The sequence below is a fragment of the Melospiza georgiana genome, chromosome 3, assembly GCF_028018845.1.
Source record: "Melospiza georgiana isolate bMelGeo1 chromosome 3, bMelGeo1.pri, whole genome shotgun sequence".
NCBI classification, from domain to species: domain Eukaryota; kingdom Metazoa; phylum Chordata; class Aves; order Passeriformes; family Passerellidae; genus Melospiza; species Melospiza georgiana.
The window spans coordinates 25,695,191-25,722,867 of NC_080432.1; the positions used below are offsets into that span (position 1 = coordinate 25,695,191).

General features: G+C 42.5%; 1 protein-coding gene across 1 annotated transcript; it reads left to right on the top strand.

Moving 5' to 3' along the window:
- The first annotated feature begins 205 nt into the window (after positions 1 to 205).
- MRPS5 (mitochondrial ribosomal protein S5) lies at positions 206 to 27,677 on the top strand. Its single transcript, XM_058021485.1, has 11 exons — positions 206 to 275; positions 1,483 to 1,620; positions 11,655 to 11,780; positions 12,082 to 12,315; positions 14,732 to 14,766; positions 21,930 to 22,020; positions 22,797 to 22,843; positions 23,521 to 23,578; positions 24,419 to 24,481; positions 25,602 to 25,738; positions 27,108 to 27,677. The coding sequence occupies exons 1-11, from the start codon at positions 212 to 214 to the stop codon at positions 27,330 to 27,332; spliced, it is 1,218 nt and encodes a 405-aa protein (XP_057877468.1). The 5' UTR covers positions 206 to 211; the 3' UTR covers positions 27,333 to 27,677.

Here is a 27,677-nt window from a genome sequence, read left to right on the forward strand (position 1 = left end):
AGCGCCTGCCTGCCTGGGGATTGTTAAGGGTGCAGGGGACAGTGTCGGCAGAGGCGTCACTACAGCGGCAGCAAAGCTCCAGCAGAGCGGTAGCCGCTGCCCTTCCCTCTCCGCCCGCTTTATCCCCAGCCGCTCTCGCTCGCTGCGCTTTGTGATCAGGCACCGCGCGGGGCACCTCGCTACGGCGGCCGGGAGGGGGCGCGGGCCCGGCATGGCGGCGGTGGTGGCGGCCGGGCGGGCCTGTGCCCGCGGCGCGCTCCGGGCGGCCTGGAGAGGTGATGGGGCAGCGGGAGCCGGGGCAGCCTCCGCGGGGAGGGCAGCGGGCACCGGCACCGCAGGGAGGCGGGGGGATCCCGCAGGGCGAGGGGAGCGCGATCAGGGGGCACACACGGACATCTGTCCATGGGCACAGCCAAACATCCATGGGCACAGCCAGGCATCCATGGGCACATCTGGGCATCCATGGGCACAGCCACACATCCATGGGCACAGCCACGCATCCATGGGCACACACAGACATCCATGGGCACAGCCAGGCATCCATGGGCACATCTGGGCATCCATGGGCACAGCTGGGCATCCATGGGCACATCTGGGCATCCATGGGCACAGCCAAACATCCATGGGCACAGCCAAACATCCATGGGCACATCTGGGCATCCATGGGCACAGCCAGGCATCCATGGGCACAGCCAAACATCCATGGGCACAGCCACACATCCATGGGCACATCTGGGCATCCATGGGCACAGCCAGGCATCCATTGGTACACACCCCACCCCCATCCATGGGTACACACCCCCCATCCATGGGCACCCCCCCATCCATGGGCACATCCCCGTCCATGGGCACACCCCCATCCATGGGCACATGGATCCTCTTCAGTCACTTTCTGAAACTAAAATGTATTATTTTTTAAAGTATACTTAGGAGGAAGGGAACAAGCATCTTTGTTTTCCACAGTCCTCTGGAAACTTTCTGGCCTTTCTTTTCTTCAGCCAGACCTCAGCAGTTAATGAATTTCAGGTCTCTTTTCATCCTCAGGGCAATCTGTAATGAAATGGTGCCAAACTGTGATATTAGAGCCTGAACATTAAGAAGGGCTCGAAAACAGGCTGGTGGTTTTTCCTTAGTGAAGAGAAACATTTCCACAGTCTAGTCACAAGAATATCCTTAAAAAACCCCAAGCATTTCTTGCAGGTTAGCCAGGAAAAATAAAAGGCTGCAACTACTTCTTAATAATTTATTAAAATCACTCTATCAGCCAGATAGAGTGCCTTCTTTGTGACATTTTCTGTTACAGTGTTTTCCCTCCCATATTCTGCTTTGCACTTCAAGACAAAAGGTTCAAGTCTGATTCCCTTTGAAAATCCCTGGCTTCCCTTCCCATGCCTGTATTTGCAGAAACCACAGCTTTAAGGAAGGAATGTGCTATAATGTGCTTTATAATGTCTATAAACACCTGTGTGTCTCTGTCCCCAGGGTTTGCTCCTGTGCCAGTGGCAGGGAGCTGCAGCTCCTACTCCAGCCTGGCATGGGCTCTCCAGACACGGTGCTCCCTCTCTGCCCCCTGGACTGGGACGCTGGAGCAGTGCAGGAAAAGCAGCTTCTTCAATACCTGTAAGTCCTGAGGTGCATAAAAATTATTAACTGGAACAATCAGGAGAGGGAAAGAAAACTCTGCTTTGGAGAGACATGAAAATCTGTGTATGCTGACTTTTTGTGTTTCCTGAGATTACAGTGGCAGCTGCAGGTGTTGACAGAAATGTGTGCACAAAATCAATTTATCATCTTTTAGTAGCAAACAAGGGCTTGCTTTGTGTCACAGTGACTCCATCTAATGTGTGTCATTGGCTGGGAGGAGGGAGCAGCTTCCCCTCTGTTTCCTAGGCCTTTATTCAGAGTTTAAATTGTGTGTTTATCTCCTACATTATTTCTGAGCCACAGGCAAGCCCTGCTGTTCAAGCTGTGCTGCCTCAAAGGTGAAAATCCTGCAATGCAAGAGGGAGTTACACAAAACCTGTAACAACCCTGCAGATTGTCTGCTCTGGTGCTGTGTTTTCCTCAGCCCTAAAGGAATTCCCCCATGCTTGCCATAGCTGAGGAGTGCAGGCTGTTTAAATCCACACTCAGGGCTGTGAGCTGAGGTACCTGGGGGCCTTTTCCACCTGCTTTGTGCTCCCTGTTCCTGTCCCACATGGGGAGAGAAGAAATGGCAAGGACACAATCTCTGGCAGAGATAACTGCAGCAATTAGAGAGTCAAAATTTGATTGTTTCTGATCCACAGAATTTAAGAGCTCTGCAGAATCAGCCTCTCTTGGTGATCTCTTCCCATTCTCAACACCTGGGTGCAGAATACTGCATTTGCTTTCTTTACCACTGCTCAAGAGTAGGGGTTAACCAGCCAGGCTGGGCTTGCTGCTCATCTTATCCTGTAAATTTTGACCATTGACTGGTTCTAAGTAATTGAGGGTGGAGAGGTCTCCAAAGGCTTGGGAAAGGCTGCAGTGAGAGCTGCAGGCTCTGCATGGAAAAGGCTTTCTAAGGATGCCACCTGCAGGGAGAACTCGTTCAGACAAGCAGAGCAAGATGAGACTATGTAAGAAGCCACCCTCTGTTGTTATTTTGTTTGTCTTAAATTAAACATGTAGCACCACAAGTGATTGCAGCATGATTAGGATTTGTAGGTTAGATTATTTCCTTAATTAGCCTTGTATTCATACTCACAAGCTCTGGATGAGCTCTGTTTTACCAGGAGCTTTTCCAGATGTCTGGTTAAATGACTGAATTAGAAATATTTGCTGTGATGGCATCTGTGTTGTTTAGTAAAATTTGATCTATTTAGGCAAACTACCTAAAACTATTGGTTTATTTAATGAGGCGTAATAACCTGGAAAAATGAAAGTGTACCTCCTTTATGTATGAAGCAGAGACAGTAGCCATGAGATTCAGAAGACTCAGGGTTTTGTATTTCAAAGTACAATTATTCTAGGAACACTTTGTCTTACAGAAGTAAAAAGCAAAATCTTCACAATGCAAATGAAGTGGATACAAACAGTAGAAATCACTCAAATCCTTAGCAGTGCAGTTCCTTCAGAAGTGGCACCATTTAAAATGCAGATGTGACCATTTTATGTGGAGTAGCTGTCAAGTGAAATGTCAGCCAAATGACAGAGCTTTGTGCCTGGGAAGGGTGACTGGATTTTTCTCTCTCCTTAGTGAATGCTTAATGATCTTCCATCATTCCTTGGGCAATATCACCAGGCTCTTGTTGGTAAGGTCATCTGCACCTTCAACATAACTCTTATTTTTAATGGTTTGACTGGTTTAAAGAGAAGGAATTCATTTAAATAGGAGGAACTGCAATTACCCTAGGCATTTGTCTCTGATACTTACCCAGGTAGCTTTCTCCTTCAGCTCTGACACAAAAACATGCACAGGGATTTATTCCTGTCCTGTGACATATTTCAGTGAGTTTTTAATGAAATAATGTAAAATTATCTTCTTATTCCAGGCTTTTTCTTTCCCCTTTCCAGCCTCCTGACCATGGGAAGCAGTTCAGTTTTCATTTACTGTTTTGGCTGCCTCCCAGCCTTAGGAATTATCTTTGACCCCAGGCATGATTTTCTCATCATCTGTTATGTATCCAAGTGCATGTGAGATAAAGAGCTTTTATTTGATACTGGGACTATATAAAAATTACACTGTCTAACTCACAGGTGATTCCATTAGTTACCCTTGGGAGCCAGTCATGGCATCACAAAATGGTTTGGGTAGGAAGGGCCTTAAAGAGCATCTTGTTCCAAAGGCACGTCTGTGACCTTTCTTACACCTTCCACTGCTCCTTGAGGCTGCTCCTGAATGACATTTTGTACCATGTTTTTATAGTCTTATGTGAATTTTCCTTGGGATAAATTATTCAATTTGACAGCCACGTCTTACTCCATGATCAGAATTTAAAAATACTTACTTTTTCAATTTACAAAGAATTTTTCTTGAAGTGGGAGCATTCCAGATAAATAATTACAGAGCTGCACTTGTCATTATCAGTGGTACCATAAGAAGAGTTTTGATGTTTCAGCATTAAGGATGTAAAGAGTTACATATATAGAACTGCTTTTAATTTTTTTTTCCTTTTACAAGAGAGTTGTCTGTATGTTGAAAAATAGTTAATTGCTTTTAGTCAAAAGAAAGGGGACTGAATGCCTTATAGTTAATTGTACCAGGAGAGGCACAATTCTATTGGGTTTTGATTTGATTTGGGGTTTTTTTTACAGTATTCATTTTGATAGTTTTATGATACTACTTTTCAAAGACATTTAACCTGATTTTCATTTCGTTTTGAGGAACTGAACCAAGCCAAAGGTGTTTAGTTTGCAGAAACCTCACTGAAATTTCTCTTCTCCTTACCCATCTGGTGACACTGAGACACGATAGTTACTAAAAATAAAAAATGAAAACTTTAATATCAAAGCAACCTTCAAAAGATAGTAGCATTTACAGCAATATATACTAGCCACATTTAAGGTCCTTGGTTTTTCATGAAATGTTATAAAGAAAAAAAAATACAATTTCTCAGACGCTGGAATTGTAGCTGGATTTATTCAGGGTTTGAATTGAGACTGACAATCAACCTGACAATCCCAGGTCTGCAGCTTCTGCTGACATTGTGACAAATTGCCAGTTTTAGAAAATGTGGAATTCTAATCTGAGTGCACTGTGGAAGTGTGCTCAGGGCTTGCAGTTAAGTGGGGTTATTTCCTATGACAGTGCAGCACTGTGAATGCATCTTTTGGAATGTTTTCCAGGTTTTGTTGTACTATCAGGATGCAAGTTTTGTGTCTAGATTTTGAGGGAAGTGCCCAAAACTTTCCCATTCTATCTTGGGGGAAAAATAATTAGATTATAGATGTCTTTATGTGTCAAAAAATTTGCAGGCCCACCTAAACAAAATTTTCGTGCAATCCACATAATTGGAGCTTTTTAATTTTTTAGCAATGTTATTAAATTACTATGAATAAATAGGTATCCCCAAGAGCTTCAGACTTGTATTAACAAAATCAAACAGAGAAAGTTTGGTGGTAGATGAGGGTTTTTTCCCTGTTTCACTCTTCTGGAAATCCCTCTAGCAGTGAGAAGTAGAACTGAGCTTAAGTTTTCAGTGGAAGCATACCAGGTATGTGCAGTTCTTATTTTTAACCTGTTAACTTTTATCTAAAACCATTTTTATATCTGTCCCATGGTAGTGATCCCTTGGATGGCCTCATGTTGATTTTGGTGGTGTTGCTGTAGCCCTTGTCCTGGTGAGACATTTCCAGTGCCCAGATTCTGGTGGCTGGATGATGCTGCAGCAGTTACTGCTGTGGGACTCAGCAGGGCTGTCCAGACTGAACACTTCAGAGTCCTCAGGGCTGCCCAGGTTTGTGGAAAGCCCTGGAGAGCTCACAGATGATACCCTCAGAACCCTCTGATACCCTCAGACCTTTTGATACCCTCAGAAGATGCCATCTGCAGGGGCTGGGGGCAGAATGGCAAAGAGGAGAATGTATTTTGCTTAAGCAGCCCTGGTTTTTAATGGCCTCACCAGGGAGGGGGAGATTTTTGTCTTCTCATTCTCTTCCAGCAGAGCTCAGTTTCAGATATGCATCACACACTGCCATTTTTAAAATCCGAGAGGTCTCTTTTGAGAAAGGGTCTTTCTTTGAAGAAAACAATGTTTTGAGTGTGGTGACTTAATAAGAATAATCTGGCACTCTGTCTCATTTTTTATTAAACTTATAGATCCATGGTTTTCTGCTCATGGGCCAGGGTTAGACAGGAGATCAGGAAACTGATGTCATATGATGGCAGACAGTGGCATTGCAGAGGTCAAGTGGCAACAGCAGTTCTCATTTGGGATGGGCACACTGATGTTCATGAGTCTGCTGTAGAATCTCACATGTTAAAAGTGATCCCTCTGGTATTAGAATGCCATTGTTCCATTTTTCTCTCATTAATAAATCTCTTTGTATTTTCATCTGCAGAATATTCCCTTTTGAATCATGGAGGAGAGGATTCAATCTAGAGCAGTTAAGCATTTTCCATAAGTAACTTTACAAAGCCTGAGTAGGTCTTGGAATGAAAGACTTCCATGTTTAAAGCTAAGAGGGAAACACATTAGAAACATAACTCCTCAGGAATAACAGATGGTGTGAACTGAGTTGACAGGTTTTGAGCAGTGCATGAGTTCAGCTGAAGATGATTAAGGTAGATAAAGTCAAACTCCATCTTTGTTTTGGATGGTTCACTGCTGTTGTTTTGGAAGTGGGTTTTAATGTAATTGTGAGAATGATTGCAGCCACTCATAAGAATTGAGCTTGAAGTTGAATGTTAATACATTCAATTGGAAATGACATCTAAATTATTTCAGTCATAGGTTGTAGGTTTTGCTCTTAAGACAGCTGCTCTGTGTGTGTTTTTTCCTAGCACCTTTACCCTAAATGCTTTGTAGTTAAGGATATTGTTGTCAGGCACATTTTGTAAGGTGCTGGAGAGAGAATATGACATCATAAGCTTAGATTTAGGATCACTCCTTTTCCTCACCTTAGCTACTTAAATTGCAGGTTTTTGCCAAATCCTGGTTAGAGTAGTTGATGTGGCCTGCTCTGTGCCAGCCTCTCTCCTAGGAATCTTTGAAGCACACATGGAAAGGGAGCTGAAAGCAGAAAGTTATTTTATGGAATGGTGTTTGTGAAACAACAGAGAGATGTACATTGCTGCAGAAAATGGGAGACCAAGGTTGAAGTCCTTCAAATCAGGAAGTGTGTGGGTCTCCAGGTTCCAGATAAGTGTGTTAAACTTCTGGATTAAGTAAAAAGAGTAGATTAATGAAGTTAAAGGTCTGCATCCAAGAAGAAATGTCTCACTGTGGTCATTAAGCAGCTGTATGTAATTTATCCTTAAATTGGTAGTAGAATATGTAGCAGCACATTCTCTGCTCATTCATATTTCATATGCATGAAGCATTTTTTTCTAAATCCTGTTTTTCTTTGGAGATGGTGGAAATTTGTGTTTTCTCAGATTTCATCTGTTAATAAAAGTGGGTATTCCAGGCTGAAACTTGGAAGAGAATGTGATTGAAAAGACCTTACTGTGTTCCTTAGGTAATATAGGTGCACAAATGTAATGGTGTTAGTGGACAGCAGTGCACTGAGGCACTGTTTACTGTAAGTAGAAGTATGATTATTATAACAGTTATTTACTCTTTTTATTATGCCAATATTAATGTCTTTCTATCTCTGCTGCTGTGCTGCCACAAGCTATTTGTCATCAAAAACCTTAGGGAAAGATTACTTGTATTGGAAAGAAGTGAGCCTACTTAGCTGCTTTACAAAATTGATTCTTTCTTCTCCTTTTATTCCCTTCAGTTTTCCAGCTTACTGCTCTTTGTCTTTCTTTGTATGCTCAGTTAGCTGTGAACTCATCTTCCAGGAGACAAAGAAATCTGATTTTAATCTCAGTTAATGAGTATTTAGGATACTGGGTTCTGATGGGGCTTTCAATACTTTTCGTTTACTGAGGTGTGGCCAAATATTAATCTGATAATTACCTGTCTCATTCCAGCTATTCAGGGATAATATAAAAAGACAAAAACCCAAATCCTTTCTAGAATATTACAAATATCTTTTGTGTAGATTAAGCAAAAATGGAGTGATGTCACACAGACTTACTGTTGTTAGTGATCAGCTTGCATGAAGCATGCTTTCAGCTCAGTTCAGTAGTGGATCTTTTTCTAGTCTATAAAATAAAATCCTAAAGATGACACTTTTTCCCCCCACTCAGTAGCTCTGTGCTTTTGGGTAGCTGACTAAAAATGTGCAGTGGCTTTTATGACTGGTTTTATTTTAGCTCCTGAGGAATGCATGCAACATCCTATTTCACAAATGCAAAATAAAATAAGCCCATAAATCTCAAAGACACTGCATGTCTGCTGTAGTGTTAATTCCAGAGCATCTCCACAAGTGTGAAAGCAGTGCACTGGTGCTCCTTTCTGCCTGCAGTTACTTCCTCCAAAGCATCCACTCCTCCTGCCTGTGAGTGTGCTCACTAATCACCTTGGTGCTTTGCTGCCAAGTCAGACTGACCTTTCTTACACACAGATTTTTATTTTCTCCAGTGGTGTGTTGTCTGTCTGTCATAAGCAATGTCCCCAGCACTGCAGTGCTCCTGATGACAGCCTATCCCTTTCACATCCCATTCTTGTCACTTTGTCTTAAAATCAGCGTGATACCTCCATCCTATAAAGAACTCAGCAGCCTGCAGGCTTCTGATGTGTTTCATTAAATGCAGCTGCTTTCCAAACACATGATGGTATTATTGTAGACTGATGAGATGAGCTGCACTTTGGGACCAAATGTAATGTTTTCATCTGGTTCTAATTTTGTCAGGATTTGTGCAGTGCTTGAGGCCAAAGCTTGACTCAGCCTGACCTGTTCTTCATGGATGTGCTGGCATTGAATGTTCTCCTCTGGTGCAACACAATGTCCCGACTCTGTGACCTTTGCTACTTCCCTCTGTTGGAATTAAAGTGATCTGATTGTATGTATATTTGGAGTGCAGCTCAAAGAGCAGGATTTTTTTTGCATATATTACCAGCTCCAGAGCTGCTCTTTTCTCTTGTTGCTGCCCCTCTGAAGCCTTTTTTGTCAGTATTTGACCCTTTATAGGGTCACCCAAACTGCAGATTGAGAGACTGTTCCAGCCTAAAAATATCCTTGCAAAGAAAAATGTGAGTACCTTTATTATGATTCCATAGGCTAGCAGGATTATAATTTTTTAAAAAGAATTGCTAGTTACACAGTGTTTTCTGAATCAGCTAAGAAGCTTAACAGGATTGATGATCTGCCTTCCACCTAATGGAACAGCCCTGTAGTTAACTTAGCATAATTTACTGAAAAACACATTACCTACCTACTTTGCTTTTTTTCTCCAAAAAAAAAATGTACTAGGGAGGTAATGCATTTTTATGTAAGTTGTTGTTGGTTTTGGTGGGGTTTTTTGTTGGTTTTGTTTCCCACACACACACTTAGCTCACAGCTACCTGCATTGGTGTGTTGTAATCAGCTGGAAGGTTTTTAGTGGCTGACAGTTCAGCACTGGTTTTAAGCCATTTGATGCAGCTGCTGTTTGTGGGATTTTTTTTTAACTTCCAAACTCTGGCCATTGGGGTTTACTTGAATGTCTAGAAAAGAGCATGTAATTTCAGACAAAACCATCTTTTTTACAGGGACTAAAGCCTACCCAGGAGGCTTTTCAATTCTTGCCTCATAGCATATGAGAAGTGGAATAAACTTTGCTGTTATCCATGGGCATTTGTGCTGGTCTGTAATACACATATTTGCACTTGTGTGCAGTAGAGCCAAAATCCCTGTTACATGTTTTGCCTTGTTGAGCTGTTCATAACCCATGTTTTTTGGGTATGTGGTGAGTTTGGAGGCCACTCTGCTCTTGGCTGTCTTGAGGTAATATTGTTTTGTAGCTCCCTGGACTTGCAGAGTTGTGTGTCCTTCCTTGTGTGCTGAGCTTTGATTGCTGGATTCAGGATTCTCAAAAAGGAATCACTTATGTTTTCTACTTGGAAACAGATATTTGAGGGAATAGGTGTGTGTCAAACTCTTGGAAGTGCCACCTTGATACCTTCAACAAACTTAGTACAAAAATGAACCTGGGCACTCAGTGGCACCTCTGGGCATCCTGGATTGTTCCTGTCCCTCACTGTGTTGTCAGCATGGCAGAGCTTGCCCAGTTCCAAAGCATTTTCCAGTCTGTGGGGCAGGATCTCTCAAGCACATTGTTCTGAAAATAATTAATTGCTAGTGGAAAGTGGTAGCGATTCTATTGTTATTTTAATTCCCCTGGTTAAAAGTTTTTACTGAGTTTTTTGTCTTCTTTAAATAAACAAAATCAGTTTGTAATCAGAGAAGACAAGATTTACACTGCCCCTGGGTCAAGCACACAATGGCATTGGTCTGCAGACAGAACCTTGGTGGTGCTGCTGCATTCTGGCTGGAGAGATGGGCAGGGAAGAACCACCTGGAACTGAACAGGGCAAGGGCAGGGTCCTGCAGCTGGGCAGGAACAGCCCCAGGCACCAGCACAGGCTGGGGTGCCCTGCTGGGCAGCAGCTCTGCACAGAGGGACCTGGGGGTGCTGCTGGACAAGGAGCTGTCCATGGGCCAGCCCTGCCCTGGGGACAAGAGGCCAAGGGGACCCGGGGCTGCACCAGGAGCTGCAGTGCCAGCAGGGCAGGGAGGTGATCCTGCCCCTCTGCTCAGCCCTGGGGAGGCCAGTCTGGAGTGCTGGCTCCCGTTCTGGCATCCTCAGGACAAGAGAGACCTGGAGCTCCTGGAGAGGGTCCAGCAGAGGGGACAGAGATGGGGAAGGGACTGGAGCACCTCAGCTCTGAGGAGAGGCTGGGGGAGCTGGGCCTGCTCAGCTGGAGAGGAGACACTGAGAGGAACCTCATCCATGTCTGTCAGTGCCTGCAGGGAGGGGCCAGAGCATGGACCAGGCTCTGTCCAGAGGCACTGGGACAATGGGGCAGGAACTGAGGCTCAGGAAGTTCCACCTGAACATGAGGAAGAGCTTCCCTGTGCAGTGCCTGAGCACTGGGACAGATTGCCCAGAGGCTGTGGAGTCTCCCTCACTGGGGATAGCCAAGAACCACCTGGACACCATCCAGTGCCCTGTGCTCTGGGATGGCCCTGCTGGAGCAGGGAGGTTGGAGCAGATGACCCACGGTGGTCCCTGCCAGCCTGGCCCATCCTGAGATTCTGAGAAATACTATCTATGGTGTCTTTTCACATAATCCGTTTCTTTTTGGTATAGTTTTTTCTTTTGGATTTTTTTTGGTTATTTTTTTTGTCTAAGCTGCTGTGGTATCCTGTATTGCCATCAGCTGGATGAGTGGGAATTTGCAGGTAACCACTGAATTTGTTTCCTAAGTCTTGCTCTGCTGTGCTGGGTGAAGCCCCAAGGCAGTGCATGGTCCTGGCCACAGCCATTGCCTGAGGAGGCCTGACAGAGCCAGAGCTCTGTGATGATGCTGTTAAAGTGTTTTGTATTCCTTTCTCCTCACATTCCTTTCCACTCACACAGGCAATAAGGGGGACATTATATTTTCAGAATTGTGAAAAGCAGTAGGTTTATGTTTTCCTTAATTTTTTGTGTTTTGTGCATTTCAAAGCAGGGTAGCCCTTGGATATTTGCAGGGGTGGTTTAAGTTGACTGTCACTGAACAATGTCCTTGGATAAGTACTGCAAGGTATTGCTGCTCTGAGTTACTAATGAATGATTTTCTTTTCATGACCTGGAAATGAATACCATACTGGTTACTTGTCCTTAAATCAGTCTTGAAAAACCTTGTAAAAAACATGCCCTTGGCTGTGGGCCTCTCTCAGTGCAGTAATCATGAGTAGAGACACATCTCTGCACCAAATACATATGCACAGAGTAGGAAATCACTTTCTTGGCAAGGCAGTAATGCTGCAGTTTAAATTCCAGCAAAGCAAAGATCAGGCAGGTTTCAAGTTTGGGGTTATTTTTTGTTCTGCTTCAGTTTCCAGTGTAAGCTGTACTTGAATATAACTTAAGGAAGTTTTGTTTTTCATTTCAGTGACAGCTGATCAGCTATGGAAAGGAGCTTTGGCAGAGACTGGCGTGGGAGTAAAGAAAGGAAGAGGAAAGAAGAAGAAGAAAAAGCTAAGGAAGAATCTCAATAGAGGCCAGGAGATTGGTGAAGGTAGATGATAAATACAAAGCTGAAAACACATCTTGATGTTTTTGTGTGCAGTGTTTCTTGATTTCATAAGTGGACAAATTTCCTTTCTGTGATGCCAGAACTGCTTGAGACATTTTTGTCTTTAAACAAAAAAGTCTTGATACGATTATTTAATGTTAGTTTTGCTTTTCCAGTTACAAATTCTGCATCATAGAATGGATTTGAAATATGTGAGAATTTTCCATTTTGCTGCATTTTTCCTGAGTGCAGAGTTGCAATTCTCACTTGGAGCAAAGCATAATTTTTCTCTGTTATTTCTAAGGACGTTCTGGTTTCCTCTGGCCTGGTCTTAATGCTCCTGTGCTGCAAACTGGGAAAGTGCAGGAAGTTTCCCAACGAAAAAAAGAAGAACGAGAGAGAATTCAGTCTGAAATCATTCAGCAGAGAGATACATTTGAGAAGAAAAAGAAAATAAAAATTAAGAGAGAGGGAGGATGGAGTGGAAAGTGCTGGGGAGGTGTCATTCTGGATCCTCCTGACCCTGGTCCTAATGGAGGTAAGAAAACCAATTATCTTCTGCCTCTCCCTTCGCCTTTCTAAGGGGAGGCTTAGAGAAAGTGAGATCCAGACTTTTTCAGTGAATGAAAATTGGTTTTGTACTTTGTTCCAGGCCCACACACAAGCAAGCTAAATCAAAGAGCAGGTACAGCTCACACAGTGAAATCTGTTAAAATTTCACTGCTTTATTTCCTGCAGCTGTTAGACTGTTCTGTTCCATTACAGACAATGATTTTATGTGGTATTACAGAGCACTCTGTTCTGTCAGACTGCTCCAGGAGTCTTGAAGGATGGAAATGTTCTGTGTCCACCATCAATTGTCTTGAGTATGAAGTATAGTCATGTTTTTTTTTATAGTTTCTTAAAGGATCCTGTGGGATAAATCAATCTTGTTGAAATTCTAGTTCAAATAATGAAATAGGGTTAAAGATTATGTAGTTTGAATGTAGCTTTTAGAAGAAGCTGCAATAAATAACTACCATAATAACTATAAAAGTTATTTTTTATTTCCTAAGTAGTTCAATATAGTGAAGCTAGAGCTTTTATATGTACAGCAGAGAGGTGACTTTTTTACAGTGCTGTTATTCAGACTACTAGAGATTCTATCGTAGCTTTAACATTTAGAAACCTAATCTTTTTCAACTAATTAAACATGAAAAAGACTTGTCAGTTCCTGTTGGGCTGAGTTTTTATTGTGAAACTGCTTACTGACATCTTTCTGTGCACTTTTATAGTAAGAGGAGCTAAGAAAGAGAGGTGGTATTTTCTAGCACTGTTGCATTTCATTTTGTTACCCTAAAAGCAAATATTCTGTGGAAGGCAGGGATGGGGCAGTGGACTTGGCCAGCTGTCACTGAATCTGTCAATGTAAAAATAGGAGATCTGAGAGATTAATTGCTCCAAATTCCCCATAAGTCAGTGGTGGAACATGGAGCAGGTCAAGGAAGTGCCATGGTTTTAGTTTCATACTCTCAACACAAGACTGTGTTGAGTTTATCCCACTAAAAGAAGTGACAGCTGTTGTAAACAGTGTTTATGCATTTGTCAACTTCACCTTCTGGTGTTTGCCTTGATTTTGCTTTTGGCTGGTACTACTGATATGGATTGCTTGCATTAAAGTTGGCAGTGGGGAGCCTGTTCCAGTCAGATCAAGTTCTGCCAAAAAGAGGAGAGGGCACTGCAATCAAAATAGGAGAATGAAGCTGTCAGCCTGTATTATAGATGAGTTTGAGAAAAAGCAGGTTCTGGTTAGCATGCACTCATTTCCTTTTAGTCTGCTAAAAATGCTGGGGATCTTCAGGCCCCCACAGTTCTTTCAGTTTCTTTCTATTCAGAGGATTAATGATTCTGCAGGGGAATTGGGACAATCCCTGTGTGCAAAGCAATGTCAAGGTGATAGGAAGAGCAGACCTGAAACTGCCAAACCCAAAGAATCCTTTTGGCCTGAGGCTGTGCCATGACTGGATTCCCTGGTGGCACTTTTGTGCCAGCTAGGAGTGCAGATGGAACAGTGTTTTCTGCTCAGAAATCAAATTGCTTTTCTCCCAGATTTGCAGTGTTTCTTTAGCACCTGAAGAGTTTCAGAGGGATCAGAGAGTGCCTGCTGGGATTCATATCCTTACTGTCAGCTAGAAATCTGCTTTGTGCAGCCTGACAGATCTCTAAACTGTGCCAAGATGATCATGTTTATAAACATCTTGGAGGTTTTGTGTAAATAATAAACCAATGTTTGGTCAAGGACTGAGGCCCCAGTTCTACACCATTACAGCCTTTTAAGCTTTCCTCCAAAATCTCACTGTAACAACACCAAGTAAAGGTTTCCTGTGTTATACGGAAATACTCTTGTTTATGAGTTGGAAAAGCAAGAGTTTGTAAGGACTATGGTTATTTGAAGTAGTCATATATTGGGTTTTTTTCATGCTCCCTCCCCTTTCTGGAATTTCACAAAAGTGTGGATACAGAAGTGTGGATACAGAAGTGCTTGCATTTCCATAGGATCAAAGAAAAGGTTGAGTTGGAAGAGGCTTTTTATCAGGTCATCTAATCCAAACCCCAAATCTCTTTGAATCCCTGTTAACTATATGATAAAAGCTTCAGAATATTCTGAAAAAATTTTGGATAATACTTTAGTCATAATGGAAGTGATCCATCTGGTGATGTTAATGATTTACAGCTTTTGCTCTGTATATATGAAATTTGAGGTTTATTTGCAGTTTCAGAGCAGTTATTTAGGGAAGAAGGCAGTTTACACTGCTGGTTCAAATTATCTTACCTTTTCTACTTCTTGCTGAGACTGCTTTATAAATTACAGCTCCATAAAAGTTGTGTCCTTCTTAATTTGTACCACCTACAGGAGGGTGTACTGATAGATAAGGAACACAAGGAAATGTAACACTCTGTTTTTCTCCCTACAGAAACTTATGAAGATTTTGAAACAAGAGTCATTGAGGTAAGCATTGCAAATCTTTCCAGGGACTTTGAAGAATTATCACTACTTTATATTGACCTTGGAATTATTTAACAAGTCTTTGTTAAGTCAGAATGGTAGCAGTAGGAATTAGTCTGGTTTTCTGTTTCAGTTGCACAACCTATGAGAAAGTGAGTTACCTTGGCTCTTCATTTGAGAGAGAAGGGCTAAGAGAAACATTTTCATAACAAAATAGCCTGATTCACAACAGCTCCTTGTCTGAAAGTTAAAAGAATAACCAGGCAAGTCAGAAGCTGAGCTGCCTGACAGCTGTACTCCAGAAAAGCATCTGAGGCTTCTCTCCTGTTCTGGTAAATGTGCAAATGGGTTTCCTTGCCCTTGATTATCTTTCTGCGTTTTGCTGAGATGTCCATCAGTTGGAATTCTATCCAGTGGCTTGAGTGTTTTCTGGATAAATCCAAATCTTTGCTTGTGGCAGTGGGGTTTGGTACCTCCTGAGATGTGGAAAAAACCAGTGATGCTGTATTGAAATCTCAGTCTGGGTAGTTAAAAATCATGAGTTGGTTTCTGTTTTTGTTTTTGTTTTTTCTTAATCCTGTAGAGGGGAAAGATGTAAACTGTTTTAGATGTCTGCTGTAAGGATAAAAAGCAAAGGATAAAAAGCAATGGATATAAATAAAAAGCAAGGTAAATTTAGACATAAAGAATGACTTGCAAATGGGAATTTGAATGCTGGAATGAATTGGGAGTATATGGAATGTCTGTCATTGTAGCTTTTTAAAAACAAGTTAGGTAATCTCTCAGAAGGGATGGGGAGACAAAATCTGTGACCTGTTAACCCATTTTCATATCTCAGTGGGTTTTTGTAGGGGACTGGACCACACCATGGGCTTTGACTGATACAGCAAAGACCATTTGGAGCACTTGGCCTTTAGCTGAGTCTGTGTTTGAAGGCCATTTGTAAAAATGGAATAGCACAGGAATTGTTTCTAAAAGAAGTGATTTTTGTTGCCAAGCCCTGAGCTGGCAGTGCCTTCTGCTGCCTGAAGGGGCCCATGGCAGAGCAGAGGATGTTGGATGCTGCTGTCACAGCTGGCTCTCACTTTGGGTGCCAGAGCAGGGGACTTGCCCTGCTGTACTGGCAGAATTATTTACACACAGCAGAGCTGAGTTGCTCTGCAGTGGTTCCATGTGCTGCAGGAATCTGTCTCAATGCTTTATTATATTTGAGTAATAAAAGAGCTTTTGAAAGCAGGCTGAGTCTCTGTTGTTACATGAGATTGCCACAGTTGTGACAATCTGAGTAAGTGGAATGTTTTTGCAGAAAGATAACAGCAGCAAAAATTCTCTGTTCAAAATCAGCAGTGAGCTCAAGATAATTGAGTCTTACAATTTTCTGATAACAAGTACAAGATTTGAAATAAATAGATCATTTTAGCATTCCTGGTTTAAATAGGTGAGAGACATGCTGCTATTTCTAGATGCGTTTTCCATTATATTTGCCTTCACAACAGTACAGGAGATTAAAATAATGTTTGCTGGGAAGTGCTTCACAGCAAGAAACTCAGAGCCATTTTTAAAGGACTGCCTTATGAACAAAGGTATAATAGGCCCTTTTTCTCGTGATTATGCTACTGAAAAGGCTGTGCTGTTTTGCTAAACAAAGAGAGAAATTGCTTATTAAAGTGTTTTCTTATAATGTAGAAACAGAAAAACTGTAATTTGATTTCTCCTGACTGAAAAATAGAGACAAGCTCAGATTTTCATGTCAACTAGAACTAAAGTTTTCATAGAGAACTTGGGTTAACTTTTCTTACTTTCCCTACCAGCCTAAGGCAACATTTCCAGTTCTACTCATATATTAGAGATAAGAACAATCTCTTTAAATAGAACTGATGGTAATGGTTAACTGGTTTTCTAACATAATATAATCACAGTGGTAATTAAAATCTACAGGTGCAGCTGACATGTGCCATTATTATTTTCACTTTAAGGCTTCATTTCATGTGTCATCAACCCTCAGATGATTTTTTCTTTTATTTTTCTCCAAAATGAGCATGGTAACACAGAAGAAAAAAGTAGCCTACATGACATCCTGTGTTTTAATAGTAATTGCCTTATAGTGCAATTAAAACTAGAAAGTGAGACCTTGAGCTCAGTAGGGCCTGAAGGCACAGAGCATGAGGTTGGTGGCCCTCTGAGTCTCTCATTAAGGGGAACTTTCTAAAGGAGAAGATAAAGTTATAAATAAAGCCCTTTGCAAAAGACAGATCTCAAAAGGGTTTTGTCCAACACTGAAATTGCCTCCTACCAGTTGTGGAAACTGTGATCTTGGTGATCACTTGCTGGTTTGTTCATGGTTTTTTGTTTCCATTGCCTGTTTCTGATGAAGGTAACTTGAAGAATTTTGTGCAAGCACAGCTCCATCTTAGCAGGGTCAGTGCAACCTTTCCAGTGTCAGAATAGGTCTGGTTTTGAGCCAGATGGTTCAGGTATGGTACTAGCATTTTTAAATAAACCAACAAAAACAGTCAGAGATTTGTGTTTGAGTGTTGAACTACAGAATGCAAAGCAGCATTAGGTGTTCTTGTCCCAGCCCATTTGGATCACTCAGATTTGCAGAGCAATATAACCTGTAAATTAAAGTTCACTTCATGAGCTTGCTAGGCAGGAAAACAACCAACCACTCAATCCCCTTTGTACTGACTCATCTAGCACAGGAATTCACTAGTTCTTCACTCAATTAATCAGGTTTCTAACTGGAAAGTTCCTTGTTCATAACTGATAGCTGTGAGGAAAACAATTGCCAAACCAAGAGTCAGAGTGTTCCTCCTTCCTCCTCTGCTGCAGTGCAGGTGTGGCACTGGGAGGCACCTTTGTCATTGATGTCACACAGCCTGGAAATGTCATCTGTGCCACTGCCATCAGTTATGGGGCTCTGAGGAGCTGCCAGAAACACAGCATGAAGGGATGGTGGCTGCAGGGGACAGAGAGCTCTGGGTGGCAGTGGCTGCATGACGGCTCCTGTTCCGTCCTGGACGCCTTGTTTGCCTTGTTGCTGTCACTCTGACATGAGGAAGGTCCTTCCCTGCCTGCACCAGGCCTCTTCTTGACTCAGCTTGGTAGACTTGTTACTTGTGACAAAAAGAATGTTCTTTAATGCACAGGCTAAACCCCTTTGTTTCTCTTTTATAAGTCATTGGAAGCTGTTTTTGCAAAGAGTGCAAATAAAAGGCTTGTGAGAAAGAAATGCTGCATGAATTACAGTGTCTGAGATCCATTGTTTGACAGCCTTGACTAAAAAATTATATGGTATAAAGGATACTCTTTGAGTCATAATTTACTTCTAATGAGATGTTGCCTCAGAAGTACTTTTGGGGTATTTGTAGGCTCTAAATTTTGCTTTTAGAATACAGGGAAGTCTTCTGTTCCCTAGATGATGCTGGCAGTGTCTTTAGACTGGCAATGACAATTTCAGACAGTTTTTAACATAGCACCTGGAGCTACCTGTGACAGGAAAACATGAGAGGTCAGAGCTCTGCACTCTTTCTGATACTCTGGGAGTACTCAAAAGATTTTGGCCTGCCCTAAAAGTAGAGTTTAGGAATGCTACCCTCAACTGGTTCTGTTGAATGATTTTTATCTCTTACCTGTCAGGCTGTATGGAAGGAATAACTGACATTTGGAACACCCAGAAGCTTTTGAGTGACTTTTAATTGGGCATAATTATGGCCCATCCTTTGAAAAGGAAATGAAGCCATTTCAGCTGCAGAGTGACTTTGAGGGTGCATTGCTGGGGGCTCAGTCCAAAGGATCTGTACTCAGCTGGGAGCTGTACTATGAGGCCGCACAGAGAGGAGAGAGAGAGGAGCAGGACAAGGTTATTAGTGCTGCTTGTCTTTGTGTGAGTTTGTTATTGCTGTTGTGCTGGCTTGCAGGGCTCAGTGTGGGATTGCATCCCCATCTTTCTGTAAGGGTGCTGGGATGGGGAGAGCATCTCCTGCTCTGAGGGTGAAGGTTAAGAACATTTCAGTGCAAACACTGCAGCTGGGAGGGGTTCTGCCATTGTGGTACCAGTCTGCTCCACCCTTGGTGCACAGAGTGCTGATGGGCACATGATGTAGCTGCCGTGGCTTTGGCTTTTGTTAACAAGTTGATTGCTCAATTCTTTTAGGTAACTGGATTCCCAAACCTTTTAGCTGTGCCCCTGACCCTGTCTGGGCTCATTGGCATGGAAGTGCTTTTCTTTCAGCACTGCACCCTGCTCTCAGTTGATCTCATTTCCCCTTGTACCTTGGAGAGCTGCTGGGAGCAGAGGCTGCTGTCCCCTGAGGGGATCAGCCTGTGCAGACATTTCTATGCATAGCAGCACAAAACAGTGGCAGGGTCAGGAGTGTGGCCTGGAGGTGGCAGGTTCCTAGAAATCTTGGCTAAAATAAGATTTCTAGAAAGGAGGGATTCCCAAGGGCAATAAAGTTGGCCAGTCATTCATTTGGCTTTTACAGAAACAAAACCTCACAGGAAGTGTTGGATTTTGACCCTTTTTTAAACCAAGTGCAACAGCTGAAAGCATAATAATGTGTAGCAGCCTTTCTTTGAGTGTAACTTGCTTCCACATTGTTATTTCACCTCTGGACAGATGTTTGAGGTGGTTTCATTTTGGTTTTGAGGTGCTGCTCTTCCCTCAGTTCTATAAAGAAAGCTGGGTTTGCAGCATTTCACCACTGGGTGCTGGATACAAGGAGACTAATAATTTGAGGTACACTGGGATTTAGGTTGAGCATGTGCTGCATCTGCTCTCAAAGTTTAAAACTTGGCTTTCAGTCTAACGTGAGTGGCAGTCTGATCTTAGGGGTGGTTGTGCCTGGGTTTCAGTCACTTTCCAGAGGCTGTGCTGGTTGAAGAGTGGCACAGAAGCTCCTTGCATGTGTCTTTATTGCCACATTCTGGAAAGGGAGAGGAACAATCCATGAGGAGATTTCTACATCCTTTATTTTTGATGTGCTGATTCTATTTTTGTACAGATACCTACTGAGATTGGCAGCAGAAGATAAAAGTGTGTGCAAAGCAAAAATAGTATTCTCTTGATGCTCCTGGGGAGATGATGCTGCTTCACTCTCTTTTCTTCCATTATTATTTTGCATTTTCTCTAAATAGCCCATTTACACAGGCACTTTCATCTTATGGGGTGTGATTTTTTAGCTTGTTCTTGTCAGCAGTGAGTTTGAAGAAAGAAAAATAGCTTGGAATAAGCAATTGGCAAGGCTGATATTTCTTCAAAGTGCTCTCTAAAATGTGTGGGCACCTTGAATTAAACAGCATCTTTATTTTAATGAAAGCAAGGTGAAATTTTTGAAACCCTAACCATAATCTGTACCTAGTGAAGACACTGAAATTTTGAGAGGGGTTGTTGGTTTTGGGTTGTTGGTCTTTTTTCTGTTTGGATTTCCTATGGTGAATTTTAGTAAAAATGTTTAAATCATGACCAAGTATTTTCTAATAATCTGCTTTCAGATGCATAACACTACAAGCAGAGTAGCTTACTGATGAATTACATGTAGGGAAAAGGATTTTTATATGTGCTATGTTTACCTTTTGATACTTGGTATATTATTCATGTCTTACATACAGCATATAAACTGTGTGTCTGTATTTAAATAAACATTTAGTTCAATATATAAACAAAACCAGGGGAGCTAGAACAGATGGACACAGGATCTCAGATTGTTGTCCCAAAATTGGGTTCTCTCACCCAGTGTGCAAGAAGTCAGTGCACACACAGTGGAGCTATCTGATTTATTTATAGTTCTGCTCCAACAGAGGTGCTGTGGGTAAAGCTAGCACACTGAAAGCCAGAAATACAAACGTATTTGTACAGTTTGATTATTTGCAGTTCTGCATCATGAATCTACACCACTGCTTGGCTAAGCTGCTCCTTGCTTGGCTGTCTCTCACCTGGAATTAAGGGTACAGCACATTCTGAATTCCTGGTTGGTGTTAGGGGTCCCCACTCACAGGCAGGTAGCCTCAGCCTCAGAGCTGTGGTTTGCACATCCAAACGAGCCAGGTTCACCAAAGGACAAACTCTGAAGTATTTCTAAGCCCCAGCAGACCAAAGCTGGTTTGGGCTGACAAGTAACCAGTCTCTTCCCCTTATCTCATCATTTTAGTGACCTTTTGCCACATTCTGCATTCTCTAGGTCAGGATGTCCTCCCTTTTCCCAGAACGTGATCTCCCTCCCACCTGTACATCTGTCTCTTGTCCACTTTGAGATGTATTGAACCATATAAGGGGGGGCTGTAAAGCAGTGACTTGCTGATGGAATCATGGAATATTCTGACTTGGAAGGGACCCATCAGGACCATCCAGTCCAGCTCCTGGCCTTGCACAGAACAACCCAAGGGTCACAGCGTGTGCCTGAGATTGTTGTCCAAATGCTTCTTGAACTCTGCCAGGCTTGGTGCTGTGAGCACTGCCCTGGGGAGCCTGTTGCAGGGCCCAAGCACCCTCTGGGTGAAAAGCTTTTCCCTGATATCCAAACTAAAGCTCCTCTGACACAGCTTCAGGCTATTTCCTTCTTCTTCCCCTCTCCTAAATGGAATCTCCTTTTCAGCAGCTGTCATCTCTGTATTGAGACTGCCTTCTGCAGCATGCAAGTAGATTTCAGTCCTAAATTTTAATTCGTGTAGAGCAACAACAGACCTTGAGCAATTCCTGAGAGTGCTTCTAAATTAGATTAAAATATGAGGGCAAGGCACTTCAATATTGGTGTCACTTTTTCAATATTAGCATGACCTTCCATTTGTTTCCCATGCTTTTTCATCATGCTTGAAATCACACATAAATCTGGCAGTATGAGGGCATTATCTGTTGTGCAGCTGAACACAGCAGAGGGGTTGCTTGCATTAAAGGTAACTTTCATGAGGTAACTTTTTCTCTAAATGTGGATTTTTAACAACCTTTATGTATTTAATGCCTTGAAGCCAGTGTCCCACTGCAGATGCTACCTACTGACAAAGACAATATAGATATTTTAAGTGTACACTACAGACCTCCAGTACCTTTTTTTTTGGCAAACTTGATTCTCTTAAAAAAAAAAAATAAAAAATAAAAAATAACAAAACCCAACCCATTTGGACTATGTGCAATAACAGGAAGCTTTGTGGTTTTTTGTTTTCTTCAGGTGAGAAATGTGTTTTGTATGAAGGCAAAGGAAGGCAGAAAAAAATCAGTCCGTGCCTTAGTGGCTGTTGGGAATGGTAAAGGGGCTGCAGGTATGTATGTATTTATTGTATGTATGTATGTATTGTATGTATGTGTTTATTGTATGTATGTATGTATTTATTGTGTGTATGTATGTATTTATTTATTTATTGTATTTATTGTATGAACAAGGTAACATCTGATGATGGAATGTTTTGTGGCAGCTGTAATAAGACAGCTGTGTTCATGGTCAGCCAGAGTTCTGCTGAACTTTGCTTCTGTGAAAGATTCAAGGCCTCGTGTGTTCCTCCAGCTGAATGTTGCTTGCACTTGGGAGTGGAGGAAATCTTGTAAAGAGAGGAAGGTGTGGTTCTCTTGCAGAAAGATGTGTTACTCTGAAAAAATCTTCCTGCCTCTTCTTCATGGAATGTGTTATCACTGTAATCCAGATGTCCTAAATGATGGAACTGAAGTTGTCCCAGGCTTTTTTTCTTCATTCCCTTCTTTATTTTTAAACAGAGTAGACTTTTTATTTTGTCTGAAGCAGTCATCACTACTCAATTGTTTGAAACAAAGTTTGGTCAAACACACAAAAATAGCTTAAGCCTTGGGGTTTTTTTCCTTTGACAAGAAGCAGTCGGCATCCAGTTGTTAGGTGTTCATAACTCCTAAACTGTTTGTCTCTGTGATTTTCTCTGAACCACTTTTTGAGTATGGTCTGTACAGTGGAGCAGAAATTTAAATGCTAACCATGGCTGTGAAGTTCTTTGTTTTTTTTCCAGTTTTCTTTCTGAAGAGCATCTATCATCTGTTTCTCCACAATAAAATGCCTCTTTCTGTCTTGCAGGTTTTGCCTTAGGGAAGGCAGGTGACAGGACAAATGCTTTAAGGAAAGTATGTTGATTGAATTGTTTTTACTTGGTGACAATTACAAATAATTCATACCTACACTTATGGTTTTTTTCCCTAATAATCAGTTATGATTTGTAGTCTTTGCAAAGAAGTAAATCCATGTGTTTGCTTTGCCTGTCTTGATACAGATAATCACAGAATGATTTAGGATAATCATAGAATGGTTTAGGTTAGAAAAGCCCTTAAGATCACGCAGTCCAGCTGTTGATCTAACACTGCCAAGTCCACCAGCAGCCTCAGTGCCCTGTCTGCACATCTTCCAAACACCTCCAGGGATGGTGACTGAGCCACTCCACTGGCAGCCTGCTCCAGTGCTTGTAACCCTTGCAGGGGAGAAACTTTTCCCATCTAAACCTCCACTGGCACAACTTGAGGCAATTTCCTCTCATCCCCTCCCTTGCTACTTGGGAAAAGACAGCAACCCCCACCTCACTTGGGTCTCCTTTCAGGAGTCTGTAGGGAGCAGTAAGGTCTCCCCTGAGCCTCCTCTTCTCCAGACCAAACATCTTCATTTCCACAGAGTTTAGATGTGGCAAATCTGTTTTCCTAAGTTGTTTTTCTCTTTCTTTTTTTATATCTAATTAACTGAATAATGGTAAATTGCAAATGCTTAGCAGAAGAATTCAAGGGGAAAAATGTTTTCTGCTTTTGTTCCCTAGGCAAAGAATAAAGCAATAAGCTCCTTACACTTTATAGACCTGTATCAGAACCACACAAGTAAGTATTATTCTTTCAATCCAAGCACTGAATATGCCAGCAAGAACTGGTTGCAACTACTTGCAAAGCGTAAAAAAATGTTAAATCAAGTTTTTCTGGTCTGATGCATTGTATTATAATTCTTGGCAGCTTGGTCTAGTTGCAGGTTTCCCTGCTCATTGTGGAGGTTCCTTCCAACCAAACAATTCAACAATTTCAACCTTTAAAAAGTTCCTTCCAACTCAAACAAGTCCATGGTTCTGTGCTTAGAATTTGGATACCTCATGCATACTGTTTCAGGCTCTTAATAGCAAGATGAGATCTTTTCTGGCACAGTTTGATTTAAGAGCATTTTTCTTTACAGTGAACTCCTGTGCTTTTCCCCTTGCTGTGTCAGAGATGACTCCCTGTGACTCAGTCCATGTGTGCTGACCCAACAGCCAGGGAGAACTGGGGTGGAGGGTCAGCCTGATGTTTCCTGGTAGTTTTTTGTTAGTATTCTGCATGGAAATCCAAGAATGCTGATGCCTGTGGGGAAATCTTAGGTTAAAAACTAGATTATTAAAAAAATATGAGTCAAACTGTGTCATGTGAGCTCAGGTCAAAACTAAATGAGGCTCACTGGAGGCACACCTCCCTGTTTTTCAATAGTAACATAGTATTCACAGGTATCTCAGCATTCATAATCTATTCCAGAAATTTACCTAGACTAATCATCCTCTTTAAAGAAGTCAGGGGAGAGTAAAACCAGCTTCCCAGTTCAGAAAAAGAAAGGCACTAACTAAAGCTTTCCTAGAAGAAAGAATTTATCTGTAATGTATCTGTACAGAATTTATCTGTAATGCCTTTTCCCCCCTCCAGTTTACCACGACATTTCTGTGAAATTTAAAAGCACAAAAATCCGCATGAAGAAACAAAACAAAGGTAATTAAAGAACTTTAAATTTTGAATTTTTCATAGTTAGTGACTGGTATTTATTTGATAAATTTGTGTCTAGTCTACCATGTTTTAAATGTTGAAAATCATTTGTCATTTTTCTTTAGAAATACCTACTGCTGCTGACTGGCTTTGCTCTTGAGAATTGGGGTTTGTCCCTTTGACACTGGTGGGAGCTCTGTCACTCTTCCTAAATGTAATTCCTTCAGTCCTAAATTACCTGGGTGTGGAGCCTGGTCCTGCTCCAGCCACTGGTGGGTTTGTACAGAGCTCTAAGTTCTCACACCCCTCCCACTCCAGGTCTCCCTTCCTTTACAGCCTTGGTGGTTGTCAAGTCAATTTGATCTTCCTGGAAGTGGCACCTGAAGTTTCATGAGAGCTCATCAGTTAGGGGGGGGGGTGTTTTTTTCTTTTCCTTGTCTCCTTGGGTTTCTTTCAGATCTGTGTCTCTGTATATTTTGTTTCTGGTTTCCTCTTTTTCCCTCAGTTTCCTAATTGGCAAGGTCTCCAATCAGATAACCTCACTAGAATAAAACATTCTACACCTTTTCTGCAGCTTTCCAGCCATTTGGTCCCCAGGATGTATTTCTTTTTTTTTGTGTCCTTTACTCAGCAGCAGCAGCAGCAAGACTGTCCTGCAGTTTTTAAAGATCACTAGGGCTAAGCCATGTGAAACAAACCTCTCTAGAACAAAAGTAGACTCTTCAAAAAAATATCTTCTCCATTAAAACCTGGCAAGTGTAAGAAACCATTTGCAATTAGTGGCAGTGTAGTACAGTTATGCATTGGAGCTGATAAAATCTCCATCTCTGTGATGAGAGGGATGCAGGTCACACACAAACCTCTGTGTTTGTGGATTTTGAAATATGTTTGTCTCTCCTTCACTCTGTGCCACTAAAATTGTGACAAAGTATAACTGATTCCAATTGCTGGGCCAGGAAAAGGGAAGTGATGCCTCTGCACAGCCCCTGGAGCTATTTTCAACATCTAATGTGTTCTACCATGCTGGGTAACAAAAACAACAAAGAAGACATCTCTGTGCTCTCTTCTGACTAAATTGTGTATTTATAAATAATCACACAATGCTCATTTATGTTTTTTCCCCCAGGGTATGGCCTGCACTGCCACCGAGCCATTATCACCCTCTGCAGGCTAATTGGCATTAAGGACATGTATGCCAAGGTCACTGGATCCAAAAACTTGATTAACATCACCAGAGCTCTCTTCAGGGGCTTGAGCCTACAGGTGGGTGCACTCCCAGTGCCCTTTGGGTATGGGGACAGGAGGGGATGGATGTTGTAACAGTTTATGGGCAAACAGTTTATATTCCAGGCTTAAAATGAGGTGATCTTACGAACAAAATCAGCAAAGGAGGTCATTCCTCAGCAGTTTTATGGAGTTGTCCAGTCAGGAAGAGCTGTGTGTAACTCTGCCTGTTCCACAGCCAGGTGTCTGCAGGGGACGTCTGAATTCCTGGGCTTTCATTTGGTGGGGTTTTGGTGACTACTGAAAAATCCTGGGCAGAGGGAGTTGTGGGCCAAGTTTGGTTACTGCTGCTTGTTTGTGCTCCAACTTCTCATTGAGCAAGGTGTGAAGCCCCAGCTGCTTCTATTGCTGCTGTAATTGAGATCTCTGAATTCAGCCAGGGAGGTGGTGGTGTTCCCTCCACCTCTGAGTGCTCACAATGGAGATGTCTCTGTCTGAGCCAGCTGCCTGGAATTGATGGAAAAGCTCCAACATGCAGCATTATATCCTACTTCCTCTGAACAGCAGCCTCAGGATGAGTCAGCCCTCTGGAAATTCCTGGTTATCTCCCTTGTTTGCAGTTTTGGTGGCTGCCAAGGTTTAGCTGCTTCCATTCCCAATACAGCCCTGAGAGCTGTAGCTGTCAGATCTGTCACCCTGTCCTGGCCAATGTCATCAGTTCAGCCTCAGGAGGTGAGGGGGTCACAGATCTCCCAGCTTAGCAATGCCTCAGGGCAGTCACACTGGGGGAAGTCTGGCATTGTATTTTAATTATTGTATCTGAGAACCTTCCACAGAACAAACAGAAGAAAGGCCTGCTGTATAAATTATTGCTTTTGGAGTTATGCATTTGTTATGTTTTCTTCACTGCCCTGAGAAGGAAAACTTTTCTGTCACCTGTAAACATTTACTCTGTAAAATCTGAGTGTGATCAAAACACCTTGTAGGCAAGAGACAGGTGTAATTGAAAATAATGTTACATTCATGTCTTTATGAATGTACTTTTATGTACTGTCTGGGCAGTAACAGGCACTTTTCTGTTACCAAAGCAAAATTTATATCCACATAAAGACACAAAGATGTTCCTGCCAACAGGCATGTTTATGAGCAGGGTATGTCTTTCCAGAAGCAAGTTCCTCTGGGATGACACTGTAGGGCTGACCAGTGTACCTGAGGTCTGGCTATCTGAATTGCTGCCCTGTAAGATAAGCCTGACAAGTCATTTCATTTCCACAGTGCTTAAACTGTTTATTGGGAAATGACTTTTTGGGGCCTTTTTGCCCTGCCCCACATCAGGTGTAGGTTTTGGCCTGAAGTAAAGCCGTCCTAGTTTTCATCCTGGTTTTGGTTGTCCTTTCCCTGCTTCCAGGAGACTCACCAGCAGCTGGCAGACCAGAAGAGCCTCTACGTGGTGGAGTTCCGGGAGGAGCAGGGCCCCCTGCCCATCGTGGTGGCCCTGCCCCAGGGGCCTGTCCGGGAGGAGCCCGAGCCTGAGGATGAGGTTCCCAACACAAAGCTGGAGTGGAGGGAGGTGAAGGAAGCGCAGGGAATGCTGAAATCCCCCTGGGCCAGGGTCAGACGGGCGGCGTGCTGACGGCTTCGGTCCCGCCGTGGTGTCTCCAGCTCACAGCAGCTGGCAAAGCCTGGCTCAAGACAAGGCTGGCTGGGTTTGACTTCCTGGGAGGGGCAGCAGGAGCCATCTCGCGCTGTCCGTGTCACTGCTGCCATCCAGGAGCACTGTTTGCTTTCCCACAATTCCCCTGAGCCTGTCCAGGTGGGAATGTTCAGATGGAAGCAGTCAGAGAATGAGCCTTGGGCTTCAAGCATGCATTTACTCCATTCCAGAGGATGGTTTGTCCATGTTTCTTTCACAAGCTCTTGGGAAACTGTTGAAAATTCAAGATTGTGAAAGCAATAAAGAATCATCAGAGTGGGTTTA